Source organism: Antedon bifida, chromosome 9, assembly GCF_963402885.1.
Source record: "Antedon bifida chromosome 9, ecAntBifi1.1, whole genome shotgun sequence".
In the NCBI taxonomy this organism is placed as follows: Eukaryota; Metazoa; Echinodermata; class Crinoidea; order Comatulida; family Antedonidae; genus Antedon; species Antedon bifida.
In genome coordinates, this window is record NC_136234.1 from 20,076,823 (window position 1) to 20,098,437 (window position 21,615).

Here is a 21,615-nt window from a genome sequence, read left to right on the forward strand (position 1 = left end):
CACTTAGGGTAGGTATATTAATATGTAAATGTGCTTGTTTTTTTTTGAATTAAATTAAAGTAAATTTAATTATATTGTACCCAGAGCCCAAGGGACATCATCCTTGGAAAAAAAAATCATGAAAAATTAAATCATTATAACACCCCAGAGAATAAAATATTAATATAAACAATGTTTTAATAATTTAAAAAATTAATATTATTTTATCAGAAATGCCCTTGACTTTGAAGCGTGTACTTTAGCAACATTGCTTCCCTTCACCCAGGAGTATAAGTAGGTACCTCAGAGGATTGAATGCCAATGTGTTGATGTAACAAATATTATGTTCCTCCCCAAGGTACATAAGGTACAAAGTATGTGTCCTATTGATGGTATTGTGGGTAATAAATCATGACATATGCAGCTTGGGAGTCATACCTGTGTACTATAGAAAATATTATATTTGTATTGTTGAACTTGAAATACTGTACTGTATAGTATTAGTAGAACCTCTATTAAGTGCCTCCCCTAAATAGGAGTTATGTGTTAATGTTAAAACATACATCTGCCCCTTCATACATCATTGTTTCATCATGTTTCTAGTATACAAACTTATGATGGTTATCTATAGGCTAATAACTCAGCAGATAACTGAAATAATAGACAAAACATCAATTGATCAATCAATATAATAAGATTTTCCTGTTGTTAGAAGCTTATAAAAGGAGTAGTGCAAAAACATATGTAGCAACAAATTTTAAAACTTGATATGACTGAAAATACACACAATTTTAATTTTGATATTCTTAATAGTCTAGTATACTTGGAATATTGTAGACACATTCCATCATTTTAATGATTTTGGAATAATTTGTGCAACCACAAAAATGTAGATAGATTTTTTTGACAGGAATCTTTCTGTCCCCTTTGTTTAGTCTCTTCAAAATATGTAAATCAAAGGAATTGACTATAGTAAGTAATAACATAGATAATAAGCTAATACAGACAGACATTGATGGGTCAAACAATTGTTAAAAACAGGGCAAATGTGAGAGCAACACAATTAACTATGGCTTTTGATTGTAGCCAAATTGCTCCATCAAGAACAGATGTTAAGATTATTGGCGTTTTGTGACTTCAGCCCTGCTTTTGGACAAAACAATTTTCATTGATATACTGTAGTATTAGAACAATGATGAAATTAATATCCTATTGTTTTTATATAATTAAACAGAAACATAATTTACAACCTGGAGAGAATGTAGTTCTTTATGGTGTTTTTTTTTATAATGCCAATTAATAACTGACAAAAAACAATATACATACTGTAATACTTATGTGTAAAAATTTAAACTATTATTGACCCCCAAAACATGAAAAATATTAAAAGATGAAAATAAATAATGATTTTGCTTCTACAATATAAAAAGACAAAACGGTTACATTTAAAACCAAAATCTTGTTGACTTTACAAAACAAAATATGGTTTTATCTGTAAATAAACTGTTTTAATCTAATTTTGGAACTGAATAACTATTGTGTGACATTACTACAGTATAATGTTTATTTTATGTTTATTATTTTTTCAGGGAGAAAATAGGTTCAAGTAAAAGTTCATTAATAATAATATATTCATGTTTGCCTACAGTACAATATAAACAGCCAATTATTTTTAAATTAAATTGTTTTAATAGAAAAACTTTTTCAAAACAAACAGAAGTTCAAGAATCTTATAAGACCACCTAAGTAGCATTCTGTCCACATGAGTGTCCAGTAGCTATGATAAGTGGAAATCAACAGTCGGCCCACACTAATCTCAAAGCAATTAATAGGTTTTCCAAATCCAAGCACTGACAGCTACAATAGTACACTTACCTATTATAAAATTAGCTGGAGAAAAACAAAAGCTTTCTTAGAATTAAATGACAGTATTGTTTTGGAATGTTGGTATTCAAAAACAACTAATTTATTCACTTAATAAGGAAATATCAAGGATGAAAAATAAAATGGTTGGTTGAAAAATAAAATGGTTGGTTGAAAAATAAAATGGTTGATTGAAAAATAAAATGGTTTTGGTTGAAAAATAAATTAGAAGAATAACCATTTTAATTGTCAGGTTACATTTTTCTATTTTATTCCTTTTTTCAGTGAAACATAAAGAATGAAACACAAGGAAGAGACAAAGATGTCATTTACCAAAAGGCGTGTCTCCCCAAAGGCATGTCTCCCCAAAGGCGTGTCTCTCAAAATTGGCCAGAGTAATTTTATATTTTTGTGCATAGAATTCCGGAGTTCGATTGATCGACTATCACCCAAATCTCGCTCATTTACAGATATTGTGTAATAATGATCGCCACTTTTCAGAAGCTGTCAAAATGACACTTAACAAGGTGATGATTGCCTTTGTTCCAATGATGTAGAAACATTTAAAGAATTTTATAAATCACAACATGAATCATAAAATACCAATACTTTTTAGAAGTATTATGAAGTGTTTGACATGAGGACAGATAGACAGACAGACAGAAATTTATGTAGGGCAACTAAAAATTAAATAGTCAGTCCTGGTGCATCAGTTTTGACCACCAAGGAGTTTAGAGGGGAAACTTAAAACATGGCCAGGGAAGAAAAATAGGAGTATAGTCAGTGAAGAGATTGTAATGACAGCTGATAATGACTTTAATGAACTATTATTCAAAATATCACTGTAATATACTAACTTTAAATGGACAAAAACAACTATACTATAATTATTATAAACTATTCATTTACTCAACATTCACAAAAAATACAATAAAATAAATAATTAGAAATAAATTAAAATAAAAACAATTGATTATTAATGTACAGAGTTGCAATAAAAATAAAGATCATTGACCTAATTTTGGACAGAGCTTGAAATGCATTGTGGGTAAAGGTGATTACATACTGTACAAGCAACACAGACAAATTAGTGGTTAAGGGTACTAAAGAAATAATTGGTTATTTTGTACAATTGCCAATTGACACAGACCCAGTGACATCATTGAAACGAAAAGTAGAACTTCAACCTAATTAAAAAATTGAATTACATGACAGATAAAACGTATTTAAAATACTCAAGAGACAACAGCCCACGCAGAAAGAAAAATGTCAAATACTAGCTAATGTGTTACTATAGACAATTACAATCATTAATGTACTTGTTCCTAGAATAGACTTTTAGAAAGATTTGAAAGTAAGTACAATTTTAATTTTTTTTTTTTTTTTTGCATTGCCAGTAGAATACTTCGGGTCCCAACAAAGCATTCCCTCAAAAGTAGGGGTTGTGGTAGTGTTATACTGCCTCTTGTTTGTTTCATGGGACAGTGTCTCTGCTTAATAGGGTGTCCCAGTGGGCCTACTGTATTCATAGTATGTTAGTTGTAAAAACAAGACAGTTTTCGGGTAGAAAATAGAATTCTTTACCAGACCTGATTAAATATTTCAAAAAGTATAAGTTTGTAATTCTAACTAGCCCACAAAGAACTGGAATAAGCAGAACAGCTGAAACAGGAACATTCAACATCTTCATTGAACATCATTAAATGGTGGTTAGCTTACTGTTGACATTAATACAATATTTAGTTTGGACTAGAAACATAAACTTTGCACACAGTCAGTGCAACAGTATCATTATTTAATTACTGAATGTTTTATTATTCTTTAATAGAAATTCTTGAATTTAGTATCCTGAACACTTGAGCAACAATAAATTTCCCAAAAGTAATCAAAATTCCATTGAAAGTTCAAGAGTTATTTTGTTTCAATTTTTGACCAGACAGGTTGTAGTGTCACATAACTGTTTCATTTTTGTTTACTTTAAATAAAGAAAAGTTTATACCATATGGACCTATGTGATAATTTTCAAAATTCCAGCTAGGCCTACAAAACTAAGCCTAGTTAAGCTAGGCCTAGGAACGTCTACAAGAGAAAATTCAACACAAGCTACTTAGGTAGTGCATTGTTTTATCATAATTAACCACAGAACGTACATTTAAGACAAAGAATGACTTGATTTAATGTTTTTAAAGTTAAAACCATTATTTTTTACAAAATGTCAATAATTACAGGTAAAGCGTCTTTATCAAATCTAGAGATCCTGTCAACAACTGCTCTTCAGAACAAAATAAATTGTGAATTAGTGAAGTCTGACTTTGTTTGAAGGAGCGTTATTCTTTAGTGGCACTTTCATGCAAGTTAATCAGACAGAGTATAAGGATATTTCTACAATGGACACCACAAAAGAAATTATATTATTCAATTCTAAAAGTGGCAGGATACAGGATGACGGAAACTACAAAGAAATTTATTTAATTACCCGATACCTGTGTGAAAAGTTAATAATTGGATGAATTATCCGACAAATTACTATGCTTCAAGAATTAAAATTTAAATGCCGAAAAAAAAGTCTCAGAAAAAATAAAAGGAGGATAATCATATCTAATTATTGTTAAATTGTTGAATTGTTAGTCATAAAAAACATATGGTATTTTTTAAAATGTTTATGATAACAACTTTTTAATTAGTCAATAACAATGAAATATGTTTAATTTGAGTTCAAAAGGTTTCATTGAATTTTAATTATGTTTAAAAGAAGAATTTATTGTGCGTTATACAAGTGATAACAAACTTGAAGTGAAAGAATAACTTTGAGATATGAATTAATAATAGTTATAATTTTGCTATTTTTGGTTTCCTGCAACTAAAATGACACAAAAATGTAAATAGAGGGCGACATCCCACAATTCCAACTTCGCTTAAAATATCCTAATAATGCTATATAATATAAAAAAAAAAAAATAAAGATTTTCAACTTACTCTTTTCTTGTAGTTGGCGTTCGTTTGCTACTATTCTTCTCAGCTAGTTTCTTTTTGTATTCCTTCCTTTTATCACGCTTAAATCTGGCTGCATCAAATTCTTTACATTCTGGAGAAAAAAAACATTTCAATCACCAACTTAATTATTAATGTACATTTCTTGTGTCTGTAAATTTATGGTCTTAGACTCTAATCTATTTTAGATGGAGAAGCATAAGATATTTCTATTATTTGTTTGGATATGGATATACGACTTTCAAAATAAAAGCAATTAAAATAAATAACACAAATTAAATTTATTTTCAAAGACAGAAGAGACATTTATAATGACATACTTACCTTCTAATTTTGTTATTCCATTTCGCCTATATCGTATTAACTCTTTTATTCTAACCTTTAGTTCTTTTTCACCTAAGAAAAATGTAAGAAAAAAACAATTTGAAAGGAATGTCAGAGACATTTTTTTCCCCCAGACACAATGAACATGGATGACTACATGTCCCTTCATGCACCACCCTTTTTAAAGAGAGAGTCTACATAATCTATGTTCACACATCATTAAAACGTTTAGTATTACTACGATGTATTTGCCAAGGTTAGGTGCCTGTTCACACACACAATAGTGATCTAGATTTCCAAAATTACTTCATTTTACTGGAAGATCCTGATGCAACACAAAAGTAACTGATTGACTATTTAAAAGTGTCAAATCTCTAACTCTTACTGATCCAGATAATCGATTCTGATTGGTCAATTTAGTTTACTGTATCTGTAATTTACTTTCTCTTGGATGTGTGTTGTAATATAACAAAACTTACGTTGCATATTTTCAAATAACTCTTCGTGCTCTTTACTTTTTTGAAATTGGCAAAATTCTCGCATCCTCTCACGCAACTCTGACTCCTCTTCTGAGATCTTCCTCTTTGCGGGTTTTGAAGAAAGAACTACAATAAAAAAAAATAAAAGGAATTATTTTCTAATGAAACATTTTTATTCTATAATCCAATGCATTATCAAGTGTTTCTAAAAAGCACAACATATTCAAAAAGATGTTTGTGGTGGCCTCAAATTTTACCACACCCAGTTCCATCGATGTCCTCTCAGTTAGCATGAATGCCTTTGAAAATGAATAACCACCACCACTACCATGTGTGGTCAAAATTGGCACATAAGGGATGGGGTCATGATGGGAACTATGTCATCTATTTCACATAAGCATATGTGATAATCTTATTAGCTTTCTTAATGGTTACCCCTCACTTTGATAACATTAACAATTTTTTTTTAATGTACTTACCTTGTGGTTTTGTGCTATTAAAAAAACTAGGTACTAAAGAATATTCTCTTGATATTTGTTTTCTTCTTTGTCTTTCTTTTAAGAGTTTTGTGTACATATCTACATGGGCAAACCTAAGAGCTGCAAAAGAGGAAAAAAATTTCAATAACAACATTAGTATAGCACAATTGTGACAACAATATGAAAATATGTATAGCGACATACAGAGAGAGACAGACAACATGATTCCATGGGTTGTACATGTTATTTAAGCATCAGGAGTTGGAAAAAAGATTATAAGTATAGCCTTCAGTTATAAATAATTTTGAATACATGTAATTTACTTAATTTTTAATAAAATTTTAATATTTCTGTAAGCATGAATGACTTTGGATGGGCACTATCTTGTACATCATCAAGACAATTTTTTCAATAGTGCCATGTAAAACTTCTTACTTACCTGCATCTAATTCATCATCTTCTAAATTGATTTGTAATTGACTAACTATTTTTTCTGAATCATTGTCAAATTCCTGAAAAGTAGAAAATTAGATAGTCAGCAATTATTATAAAAACAAACTCACAAATGAAGTTATTATAAGCAAGAATCTGTGGTCTTTGCCAAACAAAAAAGGTTTATCTGTGGATGCAACACGATCTGTTCCATGCTCCCTAAATGTTTTGACTGATTTTCGATTGGCCAATTGCCTTTCTCAAATGTTAGGTTAACAGACACCGCGTCACAGAGAATATGTATATAGTATAGTACTGTATTTGTTGCAGCCAGACATAAGATCAAAGGCCTGTTACACGTTCCTATCTTGGCAAGGCAAGTTCAGCATCCTGTAGATTACTTTGATGTAACAGTATATGTATCTTACCCTTTCAAAGTCATCCCTTAACGGCATGAAACCTAGTTGCTGTTGCTCTTCTATTAAAATTTCTATAGGTTTTAACGTTGACCTTAAACTAGGAGATAAAGGACCTGTAAAATAAAATATAAAAATAGTACACATATGGGACAATATTGAGAAAAATATATATGTTCTCGATCGAAATTGTTTTTCTAACAACATAAAACATATAACTCTGTCACATATATGGTGATATGCTATTCAGTTACACCCAGGACAAATCCAAGGAGGGACATCAGCGAAAAGAACAAGTGGTGGCGCTAGACAGCACTGAGACATGATGAGTGATGATAAACAATCAACACGTCACTCGCGTGAACAAGGCTACTGTTGCAAGTAGCCGAAATGTAGCAAAATATATTTTTTTATAGTTTACAGTTAGAAAAAACATATACTTTAATACTTACCATCAATTGGTCCTGTGTGGTCTTCTACTTTAATGTCAAATGACGTTGGTATGGTCACTGTAAACAACAATATATACAGTTTTATCAATTTAAAGTGCACTCACATAGTAATAATCTTTATTTATGAGTATTCATACTTAAACTGGGTAGATTTTCTGTTTTAAGATATTTCAATTAATTCTGTATTAATACAACTTTACATGTATTGTAAGATTTTTTTTTCTGAATAGTATACTATATTCAATATAAATCATAAATACCTTTTCCTATGTTACTATGCACAAGAAATTCTGTATAGTGTTCCATGGCTTGCTTGGCTGTTTTGGTCCCAATGTTACTAGCAATTCCCTCCCTGTAAATGAAAAAATGTTATTTCTTGCCAAAAATAAAACTAACTATATATAATATATTATTGGATGTTGAGAATATTTCATGAGTTGAAACATTGATTGCTCTATTATTGGAGTTAATTATTAATCATCACCATTAAATATCCATTTTTTCATTAGGTATGGCTAATTCCAAATGATGTGTGATGCGTAATTAATCAGGTGTTAATAATAATACTGTACAATACAAAGTGGTCTTACCAATTGCCAAAGCCATAGCTCTCAATGGCGTCTAAGAGTTTCATCTCCTCTTGGCTTGACCAGTCCTCGTACATCAACGGTATCGCACCATTATCCTAAATTAAAAAACAAAAATAAACATAAATTCCTTTCTGCAAAACAAATAATTCAAAACACATTCAAAGTGACAGATCCATAATTTTGAAATAAGCAGGTGGTTGGGTGCTGAAAAAAATTGTGAAATTAAGGGATAAACTTAAGCTACAGTATATCCAACCTTTTGCAATGTATTTTCAAAATTTATGTAGGTGGGGTTGGTTGGATCCGCATATGATTCAATCATTGTTTTAAACTAAGTTTGTGTTACATTGTTTTAAAAAATTAATTTTAAATATAACTTGTAAAATATAATTTGTATATTATTATTATTAATAAAGTTATTATTAATATATTAATAAAGTTCAATATCAAACTGAAAATTTATTTAATTTTAAATTTGTCATAATGTATAGATTCAATCAAATGAGCAATTATAATATTAGGTCGAGAATATTTTTATAATATGTACTGTGATGTACAGTGTCAAAAACATATTTAAGTAGATATGGAATATTGTACATGGTATTATTTACGTTCATAATCATATAATTTGCCTCAATTATTAACACTGTTACAATACATGGCTACAGTATCAATGTATGTCAATCTTCAAAGGCTTTTGTTAACGAATACCATTTACAAATCGTACACACAGCTATTTCACGCTTCAATGAACATGGAAGACCCCTGTGCATCTGCTGCCCTCATTTGCATATGAATCATGTATGGATGTACTAATTAACATGATTGTTGTATGTCTTATGATGATATGCAGGCAAGCATTACAAATTATAATTATCATAACGCAATTTGCTTTGCTATTTTGAATTATTATTGTATTACATTTTGAGGTTTTTTAATAATACTGAACTTCCTATAATAACAATAACATAATTATAATAAGGATGTCGGAATTTCCTTCCTTTTCCATCTGGAATTTTATCCATAAATTTAGTTTGTTATCTATAAATTATGGATCTTTTTAATGAGAATAACACTGTAATATTATTAAACTGATTACCATATGACTAGGTCTAGTCCCTAGGTAGAAAATTTAGCTTAAAGGAACTTAAGGGGTGAGATTATTCTCCAGCATGGGACTATATTAGAGTAAATGGTATATACCATCATAATTTGAACTAATGAAATTAATATTATTTTATAATTAGATTAATTATTAACTCCAATAACATGACCTAAATCCCATTTTGTAAATCAAAATATCTAATAAAATATAGCCATGTAAGAATGAAAATTACATAATAGATATCTATTTTCATTTACAGTTAAATGTACTTTTATTTATAGTAGAAAAATAAAAAAGAATCTGGCGTTTTTTAGTTACGTGAGCTAATTTTAAAGATCAACCTTTTTAAAGAAAATTTAAATTTGGTCCTAAAAGTGGTCTTAAATTGGAGGAATAACTGAAATACAAATCACTATGTATACTCTATAACACCATGGAGGACAAAATATTAATTTTTTCCTCCATGATAACACTAAACATTGCTATGTTCCACAACGAACCATTTATGTTCTATGTAAATACTAATCCCTCAATATTTTAATCTATGCTTAATCATGCGTGACCAAGAATGCTCCCCTTAGAGTTTTGGATCTGTTGCATGTTATTATACCACACACAGAATTATTTTTCAATGGTTACACACATGAAAAAGCAGTTATTTTATAGTGTAATCATTTTCAAAGCTTGAATTCAACACAATTGAATATTATCTTTATGAATATTAGGCCACTGTCCAATTTTTCTATTCTTTGAATATTAACCTAGCTTTAAAGTTGTTATGCATTTGCATCCATATTAGGTCATGGATATGAATTTGTCATTAATACCTTAAATATATCACATTATTTCTATATTATTTATTTCTATTATATAAAATACATTAGACTTTTTGTCAAGTTTTTAAAAATAATAATTAATAACAAAATTGATGTTTTGCTTGATACTATACTATACTTAAATGTGAACACTGTCTCTCTTTTTAAGAAACTGTTAACTGCTAATTTCATATAGCTTTATTTAAATGTAGTGTATTATTTAATTTTATAGTTAGTAAGAGTATCCTTGTTTAATTTTTTTTCATTGTAATTGTTTTATTATCTGTTTTGATAGTAATTAAGGTCTTTCTACATTTATTTTTGTTGGTGTTTTCCTTTGAGCATGGTCTTACTGAAAAACAACTTTCAGTTGAGTTAAGTATCCGTGATTAAATAAAGCTTATTATTATTATTTGTTAATTTATTAGTTTAAAATTGAGTGTACACTTAATTACTTTAATGATGGGAATGCATTATTGCATTTTATATAACACCTATAAATTCCTGTAATTTGATTGGACGATTGCTGGTCCCATGGCATGCAATAGTACATACTATTTAACGATAATACTTTTTTTTCCATGAAGAAATCTTTTCTCATGTACGAAAAAATGAAATTCAATTGCAGCATAGTCTGTTGTTCTGCGAACGGAAACGACGACGCACACTACATGGGATGACCTCTCCTTCAAAAGTCAGTGAAAATAGAATTTCCTCTTTCACCTTATGAAATTATTTGTACCATCGCACTTACAAATTCATTATATGTATATACTTACTAAGACTTCATAGTCATGAGACTTGAGATGTGTTCCAATTTCCGCACCAGCAGAAAAGCACTGTAAAACAATTTTTAGAAAAAGAATTATTACAAAACATCGGCATAAAATCTACTTACATTCTAATGAAAAAAATCAAAGGCAGAGCCTTTTATTTATGCAGAAGGTGCAGAACACAACACAACACAAATTCAATGAACAGTAAACAATTATTTAAAGACCTGAGCAAACCCACTGACCCATAACAAATCACTGGCACACCAGGGTCACTCCCAATTATAAAAAAAAAAACATGTGCATCCAAAAATATAAATACTGTACTAAGCCTACTACCTATCGCATCCATTGTATTAAATCCGACCAGGCTATTATCCACACAAAAGCACAGATTGGTTCTTTGCAGGCCTGGACAAAAGATAACAGAAGGGGATTCCTGACCTAGCTAGCTACACGTACGTACTGCACTTCCTTCTATGTAAATGAAGGTTACAACTTGCCTGTAAACAAAGATCGAAATCAGCTTCGGAACATTCGATGCATTTCACTCTCACGCCTTTCAGCTCTTCTTGACAATAATTACAGTAAAACTTGGTCGAAGGTTCTGAAATAAAGTAAACATACATTTATTCACAGTTATTGTACGTTAGCTAGAAACACAGAAAAATGGATTTAAATACAAAGGTACAAAGACAACCTACCGGCCATTTTCGCCGTCCGTCGAAGATGACCCTTGACATTAGTGATGATGTCATGAGCTCCCACAATGCATAAGTCATTGCAATCAACAAACGAGGTATATTCAGAGCGTCATTCTGGCGACTGGAGCATCCTCTACTTCTCTACGGAGCGCCATTTATGCCTTTATTAACTTCAGTAATAGAAATTGTACTACGGTAACTGCTCAAGTGGACCCAATTTAGCACCAGGGTAGCACAGTGATATAAAATAGAAATAAAGTCACTAAATTTTAATATCTTTTCGTATGTTAATACACTGTGCTCAAGTAAACCCAATATGGCGCCAGTGGAGCACAGTGATATAACATAGAAATAAAGTCATTTAAGTTTCAATATCTTTTCGTATGTTAATACACTGTGCTCAAGTGGACCCAATTTGGCGCCAGTGGAGCACAGTGATATAAAATAGAAATAAAGTAATTTAAGTTTCAATATCCTTTCGTGTGTTAATACACTGTGCTCAAGTGGACACAATTTGGCGCCAGTGGAGCACAGTGATATAAAATAGAAATAAAGTCATTTAAGTTTCAATATCTTTTCGTATGTTAATACACTGTGCTCAAGTGGACCCAATTTGGCGCCAGTGGAGCACAGTGATATAAAATAGAAATAAAGTAATTTAAGTTTCAATATCTTTTCGTATGTTAATACACCGTGCTCAAGTGGACCTAATTTGAAGTCACTTGAGTTTAAATATCTTTTCGTATGTTAATATACTGTGCTCAAGTGGAGCACAGTGACGTAAACTAGAAATAAGTCACTGAATGTTAATATCTTTTCGTATGTTAATAAGTGGACCCAATTAAGTTTCAATATATTTTCGTATGTTAATACACTGTGCTCCAGTGGATCCAATTTGGCACCAGTGGTGGAGCACAGCGAAATAGTCACATACAAAAACATCGAGAACTAGAATTTAATTCGTCACTTTGACGAATTTTAGGTGATCATTTTTATAATTTTACTGATATTTAATTTTTAAAAAACATGCACGTATGTTAAATATTACTGCAAAATATTGATTTATGCAATCCTGTGACCTGATATTATGCTTATGGTGCTGATTGGTGCCTATTATGTGTCATAGAATATATGCTCTATACTTACAGTGTACTGTATATCTATATACAGTGTAACATAGGTGAAATTACGGGGCCCATCATGTTTGAATTTTGAAAAATACTTCTGAAAATACTTCAAAAATATTTCAAACTTCCAGGTATATATGTTAAATATCGGTACTCTATAAAAATTAGTTTCAAGCCATATCAGTTATTTTAATAGCTTGCGTTTGTCTAAGATAAACACTTATTTAGTGTCCCCGGAGAGTGCACCTATTCATAGAAATATGAAATTAAATATTAAGTCTCCAGTACTAGCTCACCATGGTTGTGGCAGAGGTAATAATAATGAAAATAGAGCCCAGAATTGCACTTATACTTATTACTATACATAATCACCTATGATAATTATGGTAATGTTAAAATTTCAACTATCCAGATGCGACTTCAAAGTTGTAGGTGTGGTTTTTTACTTCAAAACACGACTTCGTATAAGGCCTAGTCCGGCGGCGGAATTAGTCTACTTCGAAATTGGTCTAGAAATCGGCATCTTTGGAAATGTTCTATATTTGATCTTATTTCACTCTCCATTAGCCCCACAAAAACCATCGGAGACAAACTATCTGTTTAAAACATGTTTATTCTGGGGACTGTGCGGCCATACACACCAACTACCATCAAAGTTTATTCATGACTAACAATACCATCTTTCCCACCAAACCGTTTCGTACACCTGCGATGAAAATATAAATTCAATTTCTTTTAAAATTGAGGGCGGCAAACCTAAAATTTACGAGATCGAATACGGGTTGAAAAAAAAAAATTAAATAAAAAAAAAGATGTTAAATGTGCTCTCCCTGCCTCAGCACTAAGGCCCTGCCACAGCCTTTTGGGGTCGTTTCCAGCACATCACCAGATGCATTGATGTTGTCGCCTCATGATGTGTGGTGGAAAGGGGGACGTATAATTCTGTGAACCCCAAACACAGTGGCCGCATGCCTTTAACTCTATTCCACCGACCAGCGACTGAGCTAACTGATCATTTTGGTATTAACAAGATTAATATGATAGTTATGACGTACTGATGAATTACGTAATACACGTATAAATAGACTATTATCAGCTGTTCAGTCATGTACTACTTTGTGGCCTAACGGGTAATGCTCAGGTTTAGGTGCTCTCAGCTCTAGTAGATTGGGTTCGAACCTCTACGGATATTTTTTTTTTAAATAAAAAAAAATAAATAAAAAATAAATAAATAAATAAAATAATGAATATTGTTTTTCTTTTATTTTAAAAGAGAGATATTTTGAGGGTTGTAAATGTCAGGTCTAACACAAACCTTTTTTAAAATCAGAAACAAAGTTGCATGGCATTATTTTCCATTAAATAGACTACCATAAAACCCGAAAAGAAGCCCATGTGCTCCTTCATTTTTGGTACTCTTGGGTGGGCTTCTTTTCCAAATGAAGTTCTTTTCAAGATTACTTTTGCAAACTAAAAGAGGGGAGCTGATAGGTTCCCAGCCGGAAAATGTTTTATTTACATGATTTGAACAATCTTCTAATGTAAAAATTAACAACATCAACATTTTAACTTTTTTACTCTGCTAAAGGAAACACAAAGGATATTAGGAGGACTGAGGACGATCAAAGCATATTGATCGAAACGTCAAGAAACTCAACAGTTCTTTTCAGAACTAATATACATGGTGTACCGCAAACTGTATATCAACAAAGGATTTTTTTTTCTTAAATTTATTAAAATGTATTGACTTTATTTCTATATACCACTGTGCTCCCTGGTGGCAAATTGGGTTCAGTTGAGCACACAGTGTATGAACATACAAAATATATTAAAATTCAGTGACTGGACCAGTTACCGTAGTACTATTTCTATTTCTGAAGTAAATAAAGGCATAAATGGCGCTCCGTAGAGAAGTAGAGAATGCTCCATCGTCAGAATGACGCTCTGAATATACCTCAACAAACATGGCGGCTCACTCGGTGCAAGTGAGTGTCGAATCTTTGTTAGAAAATCAAGTTCAAGAAGTTGCTCTAGATGGACAAGAGACGTATAACAAGTAGGAATATTTTCAATGAATTAAAAAATGTTGAATTCTCAATTGTCTACTAAGTGTATCTAGCTAATAGATAAGTAAGAGAGAGGCTAGGCCCGGCGCCAGCCATAACTTCTTGTTCAATGCATCAAACACTACCGCCTTCCCCTGGCTTGATGGGCCTGCTGCCTGCCGCATATGCAAGATTCGGTTAATGGTACATATGGCCTACGTTTGTTTAGGAATATATTTGTTTTGAATAATGCAAGCACTACCAGCTGTCATAAATAAAAGCTCACATTACATTTTTTTTCCAGGCCTTTGTCTATGTCTGAAAACTTGGCAAAGTTGGCCCACAAAATTGACTTTGATAAAGTTGAAGAAGAAGAGAAAAAAGAGGAGGAAGATAATGCCGATGGAACCACATCTTTTCAACATCCTCAGTGGCCATGGGAAAGTGTTAGAAATAAACTTAGGTAAGGAGAGTTAACTTAAATTTGAAATATCGATTTTACAGTAATACAAATTATCTATATTATATAGTATTAATAATATTATTAATTACTGATTTTTATGGAGATTTGTTTTTGTTAGTTTACACTTTTTTAATTTATAAGCCTAATTGATTTTTAGCACTCTCTTTGTAGAAATCAAAATCTCATAATACAGAATTATGATAAACTATTTGTAGAGTTCGTAAATTCTAAAAACTATAGAGCATCACCAACGGAATCAATCGCAAAAATGATACAAACAAACGGGACAAACTTGGTTGAGAAAAACAAAATATAACTTTAATCCTGATTATCTTGCTCTTAACATGCATACAAAATCGCTGTCACTTCGTATCGAGAGGGATTCACTAAGTTTTGTGGCTCAATAGAAAACTTTACGAATCTACAATTTCTAAATAATATCTTTAACAAACTTGAAACTAAAGGGCAAGGCACAACCACGTTGCATACATGAAGGCCGCCATGATACTTCTCCCAGAAAACCAGCCTAGCGCCCTCAATAGCTCAGTTCAATGGGAACGCTATACTATTTATATTATTTTTATACATTGTTAATTGCATGCAATTTGTCTTTTGTGCAATATTTTGTATGTCACGTTTTATATTGAGAATAATAAAAAGAAATAATACTATGCCTATTTTACTGTTTTTCACTTAGGACTGCATTCACAGAGATTTGTGTATTGTCTGATATACTCCACATTGGCCAAGAAAAGAAGTATCTAGTATTTGATCCAGTCAACCAAGAAGCTCCTCCTCATAGACAAGTTCTTAAATTAGTTACAAAGAAAAAAGTAAGCATCGATGGAGTTGATAGAGCATTATTTCACAAAAAGGGGGTCCGAGAAATTACTATACTCCAATGGTGAACCCCAATGAACCATAGCAAATCCCAATCTTATAATGAACCATAGGGTCGGACAAATTACTAATGAATCACAGCAAACCCCAATAATGAACCATCCATAGTGAACCTCAATGAACCAAGGTCAGACAAATTACCATAATGGACCACAACGAACCTTGGACTTAACCCAATTAAAAAAACATTCACCCGTTGCACAGCTGTGGTGCCGAGTGACCGTGTCTTTAGCCCATCGATCCTCAATGGTTCCCTCTCCATATATTCACTGTGGTTCACTCATTGTACAAGGGAAACGGAATGAATTAAATAAGTTTACCTTTTTGTAGAGTTTAGCAACTGTAGCCGATATTTTGCTGAAGGGTGCTAAGATGCTAAGTAAGCCTCCATCTGAAGCAAATGTACCAGATTTCCATGTGGAACTCCTGAAACTCTGTCAGCACTGGCGGTTAAAGAAAGTTGGAAACAGTATACTGGGTGATCTTAGCTTCAAGTCCGGTGAGAAACCCTTCGATGGGCATAATAATTATTCCTTAAATAACTTTAAAAAGAAATCTATGTTGCTAAAGCATCAATTAAAACAGGGTCAGTGTTTTTAGCTGATTTTGTGTTAAATATCTTACTAAGAAACTGCTGGGCCTAAATAAAAATTAGAGGATGCTATAGAAAATTTACTTATGCATGCAAACAAATTTTGGTTTGGCCATCATAACATATTTTATTTTAGGCCTCTCTCTCCAAGTTATTTTGAACATGTTTAGATGATGTTTCACCTGGATTTGTGCAGTTTTTTCTTTTTATTTTCTTTTATCTTTTGTAGCTGGTTCAAGATTTTGGCATAGTGGTGTATTTGAAGTAATAAAAACATCAGATATCGACACGCAAGATGCCGCTGCAGTTGGTATGAATAAACGATCACTCCAAGTTGTGGTACCTACTGATCTTGAGGGAACCAGTTATATACAAGTTATAATACAAACAGGTTTGTTATTTAGAATAAATTTAAATGTATACCAAACATGTAAAGCTGTGCTTCCACCCAGCTCATTGTCTCACTGAAAAAATAATTTAAAAACTTGTTGTTGAATAAACCATATCCTCTAAGCTAAATCATCCTTTTGTTCATTTTCATTTCTATGGAAGGGAAAAATGTTATTAAAACAAAAAAATGGCCTATTCAAGTTATTTTTAATGTATTGGAGGAAAATACATTTTTAATCAACAACTTATTCAAGAATCTACTATTGTATTTCATTGGCTATTTTTTATTGTTTGTAGGTGATGCAGACATAGCCTCAACTGTTGTCTCTCAGATGAGTCGTACCAAAGTATCAGCTAATGCTCATTGGCAGGAGAGACTGGAAGCAGCCCAGAATGTGCTATTCTGTAAAGAGCTCTTCTCTCAGGTATGTAGTCAGATCTTTTAATACAGGTAGCATTTTGGCAGCTGAGCTGATTGTAGCCACTAAGCTGTGTGTGCTAAACGATCTCATATTGCTTTGTTATTTATGGTCCAGGTTGTAGTTTTTGTGGCATATTCTTAATTATAGTATCGCTAATTAAAATTAATATAATCAATTATTATGTCTGTATTCCTACCACCCAACAGTACAGTGCACAAATAGAACCCCAGTGGAGGACTCGTGCACGGGTGGGACAAATTTTCCTCCTGAATTTATAAACAAAATATTTGAATCTACCACTACATCAGTAATACCAATTTTTTATTTTAATTATACAAAATATTGTTTATACCATATTTCAGATAAGCTGTTGTGAAATATTTATTAATGTTATATTTTTATACTATTTTATATTTTTGTAAATGCAATAATTTTAGCCTTTGGCTACTTTTTGTATTTTGTATTATACCCGAATAAAATAAAAATAACAAATCTAGTCATTTTTAAGAAGGTGCAAAAGCAATATTATTTGTTTTATTTTTAGATTGCAAGGGAAGCCGTCCAGTTGAAATCCCCTATACCACATCTTGTCATTGGTAACCAAATAATATGCTCTTTGTTCCCACGAGTACAGCTCAGGATTACACTATGTCATGATTCACAAGCTGATGATGGGGTAGGGCATAGGTTATTATAATATAAATAAAGAGTGGAGATATTTTTTTACCTGTATATGCTATTTAGTGTAAGATAATTAACATACACATTCTTTACTCCACTTTATCATCTCCTCCCAATTCATGTCAAAATTACCCTACTACATGTTATACATGTTACTGTAACTAAAATAAGTTTATGAGGCAAAAAAATGTATGTGTATGATTAGCCAGAAAAAATCTTGCTAAATAATTACATAAATAAAGTTAAATAAAATGTAGTTGCTGCAGTAACTGCAGTAGAACAATTATGACATATGGTACCTTAGGCCGACCTAAATTTGGGCCAGTAATTTTCTTAACAAGTGTGTAAAATTACCTTGAATGACTATATATTTCTAAATCTAACTTGTCGATATTCTTCAATTCCTCCACTCAGATCCCAGCTATGCAGGCAAGTGACCAGAACACATCATTGGAGCATTCACTCCATCAAATGTTGAAAGCTTTGCACATAAGTAACCAGTACACAGCAACCCCTCATCCAGTCACCATGTCTCACGTTGTTAGTAAGAAACGTAGGGTAGCTGGACCTACTGCATCTACCAAGAAAGAAGTTATGGACAAGCAACCAGGGTAAGCAGTATCCATGATTTTAAAAAGCGGGTGCGACAGATCCAACAGTCAATGAGTGTATATATAATCAGATCTAATTTCACTATTGTTAAATATAATAAATGAAGTAAATGGCCATACTGCATTGAAACACTGGTTCTCATAAGATCACAGAAGTTAAGTAACATTGGCCCGTTTGCGTTCTGGACTATCACGTTGGGTGCTGTATATACCAGAGAGTGATTGTGTAATGATAACAACGGACGAGCATGGGATAGGCATGGGTTCAAGCCAATCTGTTCCATACTGATTGTATCATTTAGGCAAGGTGCTTTACTATCATTGCCTCATCCTTCGGATGGGACATAAAGCCGTTGTAATATGCACATTAAAGAACAATTGGTGCATTATTAAAAAACAGTAGGGGATCGTCTCCCGGTGTGCTGATCAGGTAGGCACTGCAGTGGTAGCTGCCGTGGGTCTGTAGATGGCCTAATCCGAATATCCTCAGTTTCCAGTTAAGCTGAAGGACGATAATAAATACCTTTACCTTTTTAATATTTAAAACAACCTTTAATATTTATTTTTCAGGGAATGTATTCTTGAAAGAATAATAAAGCAAGCTAAACATATAGTTCTTAGGAAAAGGTAGGTAAATAAGAGGTTTGGTGTTCTATAGCATAGACCAGATTATAAATTTTGAAAATCACAATGGAAAACTACAAGAGCAATCCGAGAGCAAAAACCTCTGCCTATGACTATGAAAATTTAAGGACGTGTTCCTATAGAGCTATGAAACTATCCTTTAAAATCTTATGAAAATCAGGCAATACATTTTTTAGTAATCCTGCTGACAAATATAGAAACAAACATGAAAAGATAACCTCCTTGGCGGAGGTAATAATGTGTGTAGTATGTAAAATAATTGTACTTTATTTGAAGGGTTGCAAAAGTGATAGATGAATTTACAAAAGAGCACAATGATCCAACGTTAATTGCGCATTGGGGATCATTTACTCAACCTCTGCAGTCTACTGTTATACTAGATATTGTATCTCAGAGATACGACCAAATACAAAAGTAAGTTTATTTTCTGCTTTTTTCACTGACTTTCATGATGTTATACTATTCATTTGAAGCATTGCCTTTTATGTGTATTCACTGATCAGGGTAGTTATAGCTAGTAGCCTTTAAGTGTTGCCTGTTCTCCGATTTAACTGGCCATTTGAAGTGGCATTTGAATTTGGTTTTTTTTTTTTTTTGTTTTTTTTTTAAACCATATTTAATGAGGGTGATCCATCCAGCAATTGCTGATCATTAGGGACCCTCAGAGGTTCACAAGACAAACATATACACAATGCTATAGATAAACAAAGTCTTATTACAAGTCTTTGGGAGTGGAGTTGTAATTTTGTCCTTAGAAAAAAATCCTGACATGTGACAGGACTTGAACCCAGGACCCTTGGAGTGGTAGCCAAGCATCATAACCACCAAGCCACAACTCCACTCCAATGAACCAAAACACTTTATTTATATTTTATTTATAGAACCCTGTTGCAACTGTTTGTTGAGTGTGACCATGTCAGAGCTGTTTTACGAGATGGACGAGTTACACAGCTGTCACATGAAGAAGAAGACCTCTATGATCTCCTTCTAACACAGGTACATAATTAAAATTGTATTTGGACAATTACCCCTAGGATGATTATGATTAGAGACTGTTGGGAACAGCAGTTGTCCTAATAGTAGTTGTCCTAGGGGTATTTGTCCCAAGGGTAGGTTATCCCCTAGGCTAAGGGGTAGGTTGTAGGTAGGTAGTTATCCTGATATACTACCCACTAGGATAACTACCCTAAGCTCTGGGGTAGTTATCCTAGGGGAGTAGTTGCTCTGAAAGCGTTGGTTTTCCAGGGGCTAATCATAACAATTCAATCATGAACACTTGTTATTGCCATTGTTTTGTATACATGTGCAACTGTGGTCATTTTCATCTACAAATTGTAATATTTACAGGTGGCTCAATATTTTACATTTTTTACAGGTGTCTTTCCATCAAATGAACACATTGTCGTTTCTTGCTAAACTTACACGTATGAATATTCTTCAACACAACATGCAAGTCGGCGTGGGCGATATGGCAAAACTTGGAAATGCTTCGTCCCTCCTGCTGTCGACACCGAACGGCAAATAGTAAGTTTATACATGTAATATCTTACTTATGAGGCTGTTAGTGGCTATTGACGAGGAGCTTAGCCATATGAGGCTGGTAGTAGTGGTTATTAGCTGGGAGTTCGGGAAGGTCCCATTAGCATGTGCTTTTATAAGAAAAGGTAATAAGTGCGTATCTCTTCAGTCAACTGTTTATGGCCACTCCACAGTTATTAAACAACATATTGTCAAAACTGCATTAATTCTTTCATTTTAAGATTTGTTATTTTTAATTTTAGTACAATTTCTGTTCGATCTGATCCACTACATGGAATTAAAGTGTTTGTCCAAGGTACAACAAAGCCTGTATTTTCCAGCACTGAGAGCAATACCAACATCGTCACCGATCCCAAATATGAACACTTTTCAACGTCCTTCAGAGAGGTAGATTGGAAGAGGATACCAGGGAGAAATTTTATACACTCTATGGAATTGTTGATGAGTTCCCTGATGTAGTAAAATGTTGCAAAGTTTGGAATATAATGGTCATTTTTAGTCCGAATTGGTGAATTTTAAGATACTGTAATTTGCCTTTGTACAAGAGGATATCATCAGTGAGAAATTTTCTGGAAGTTGGACTTCAGATGTATTAATCAATTTAATTTTATTGGTTCACTGCCATTTTCTGGCTAAACTATAATTCTCTAATTTCCCTTTTTAAAAACAGAATCATGTTTAGAGAACAAAAACAGTGCATGTACATATTGTAAAAATGTATATTTATGTCAATAATAAAAAGAAAATATCAAAGATATTTAAATGTTTTTTATTCTTTTTCAACAAAATGTATACAAT

The 21,615-nt window shown here is 32.3% G+C and overlaps 2 protein-coding genes across 2 annotated transcripts in view; one reads left to right on the top strand and one right to left on the bottom strand.

Moving 5' to 3' along the window:
* The window catches only part of LOC144851549 (transcriptional adapter 2-beta-like), a 29,799-nt gene extending 18,300 nt beyond the window's left edge, over positions 1 to 11,499 (bottom strand). Inside the window, exons 1-12 of the mRNA XM_078709072.1 lie at positions 11,403 to 11,499; positions 11,202 to 11,305; positions 10,705 to 10,764; positions 8,006 to 8,100; positions 7,676 to 7,767; positions 7,416 to 7,472; positions 6,976 to 7,079; positions 6,555 to 6,627; positions 6,116 to 6,235; positions 5,637 to 5,762; positions 5,158 to 5,229; positions 4,819 to 4,927 (exon numbers count right to left, since the gene is read on the bottom strand). Of these exons, the coding sequence (XP_078565198.1) occupies positions 4,819 to 4,927; positions 5,158 to 5,229; positions 5,637 to 5,762; positions 6,116 to 6,235; positions 6,555 to 6,627; positions 6,976 to 7,079; positions 7,416 to 7,472; positions 7,676 to 7,767; positions 8,006 to 8,100; positions 10,705 to 10,764; positions 11,202 to 11,305; positions 11,403 to 11,409 (1,019 nt within the window). The 5' untranslated portion in view covers positions 11,410 to 11,499. The remainder of the gene's footprint in view (positions 1 to 4,818; positions 4,928 to 5,157; positions 5,230 to 5,636; positions 5,763 to 6,115; positions 6,236 to 6,554; positions 6,628 to 6,975; positions 7,080 to 7,415; positions 7,473 to 7,675; positions 7,768 to 8,005; positions 8,101 to 10,704; positions 10,765 to 11,201; positions 11,306 to 11,402) is intronic.
* Positions 11,500 to 14,484: 2,985 nt separating this feature from the next.
* LOC144851545 (mediator of RNA polymerase II transcription subunit 17-like) lies at positions 14,485 to 21,574 on the top strand. Its single transcript, XM_078709063.1, has 13 exons — positions 14,485 to 14,585; positions 14,879 to 15,037; positions 15,735 to 15,870; positions 16,268 to 16,436; positions 16,759 to 16,920; positions 17,217 to 17,344; positions 17,886 to 18,017; positions 18,437 to 18,633; positions 19,204 to 19,260; positions 19,555 to 19,692; positions 20,160 to 20,274; positions 20,654 to 20,802; positions 21,060 to 21,574. The coding sequence occupies exons 1-13, from the start codon at positions 14,494 to 14,496 to the stop codon at positions 21,274 to 21,276; spliced, it is 1,851 nt and encodes a 616-aa protein (XP_078565189.1). The 5' UTR covers positions 14,485 to 14,493; the 3' UTR covers positions 21,277 to 21,574.
* Positions 21,575 to 21,615: the final 41 nt, after the last annotated feature.

Coding starts and splice junctions, on each gene's coding strand:
- LOC144851545 (XM_078709063.1), top strand. CDS start 14,494: ATGGCGGCTCACTCGGTGCAAGTGAGTGTCGAATCTTTGTTAGAAAAT. Junction 16,921..17,216: donor ACAAGTTATAATACAAACAG/GTTTGTTATTTA, acceptor TATTGTTTGTAG/GTGATGCAGACATAGCCTCA. Junction 20,803..21,059: donor TCGACACCGAACGGCAAATA/GTAAGTTTATAC, acceptor TTTTAATTTTAG/TACAATTTCTGTTCGATCTG.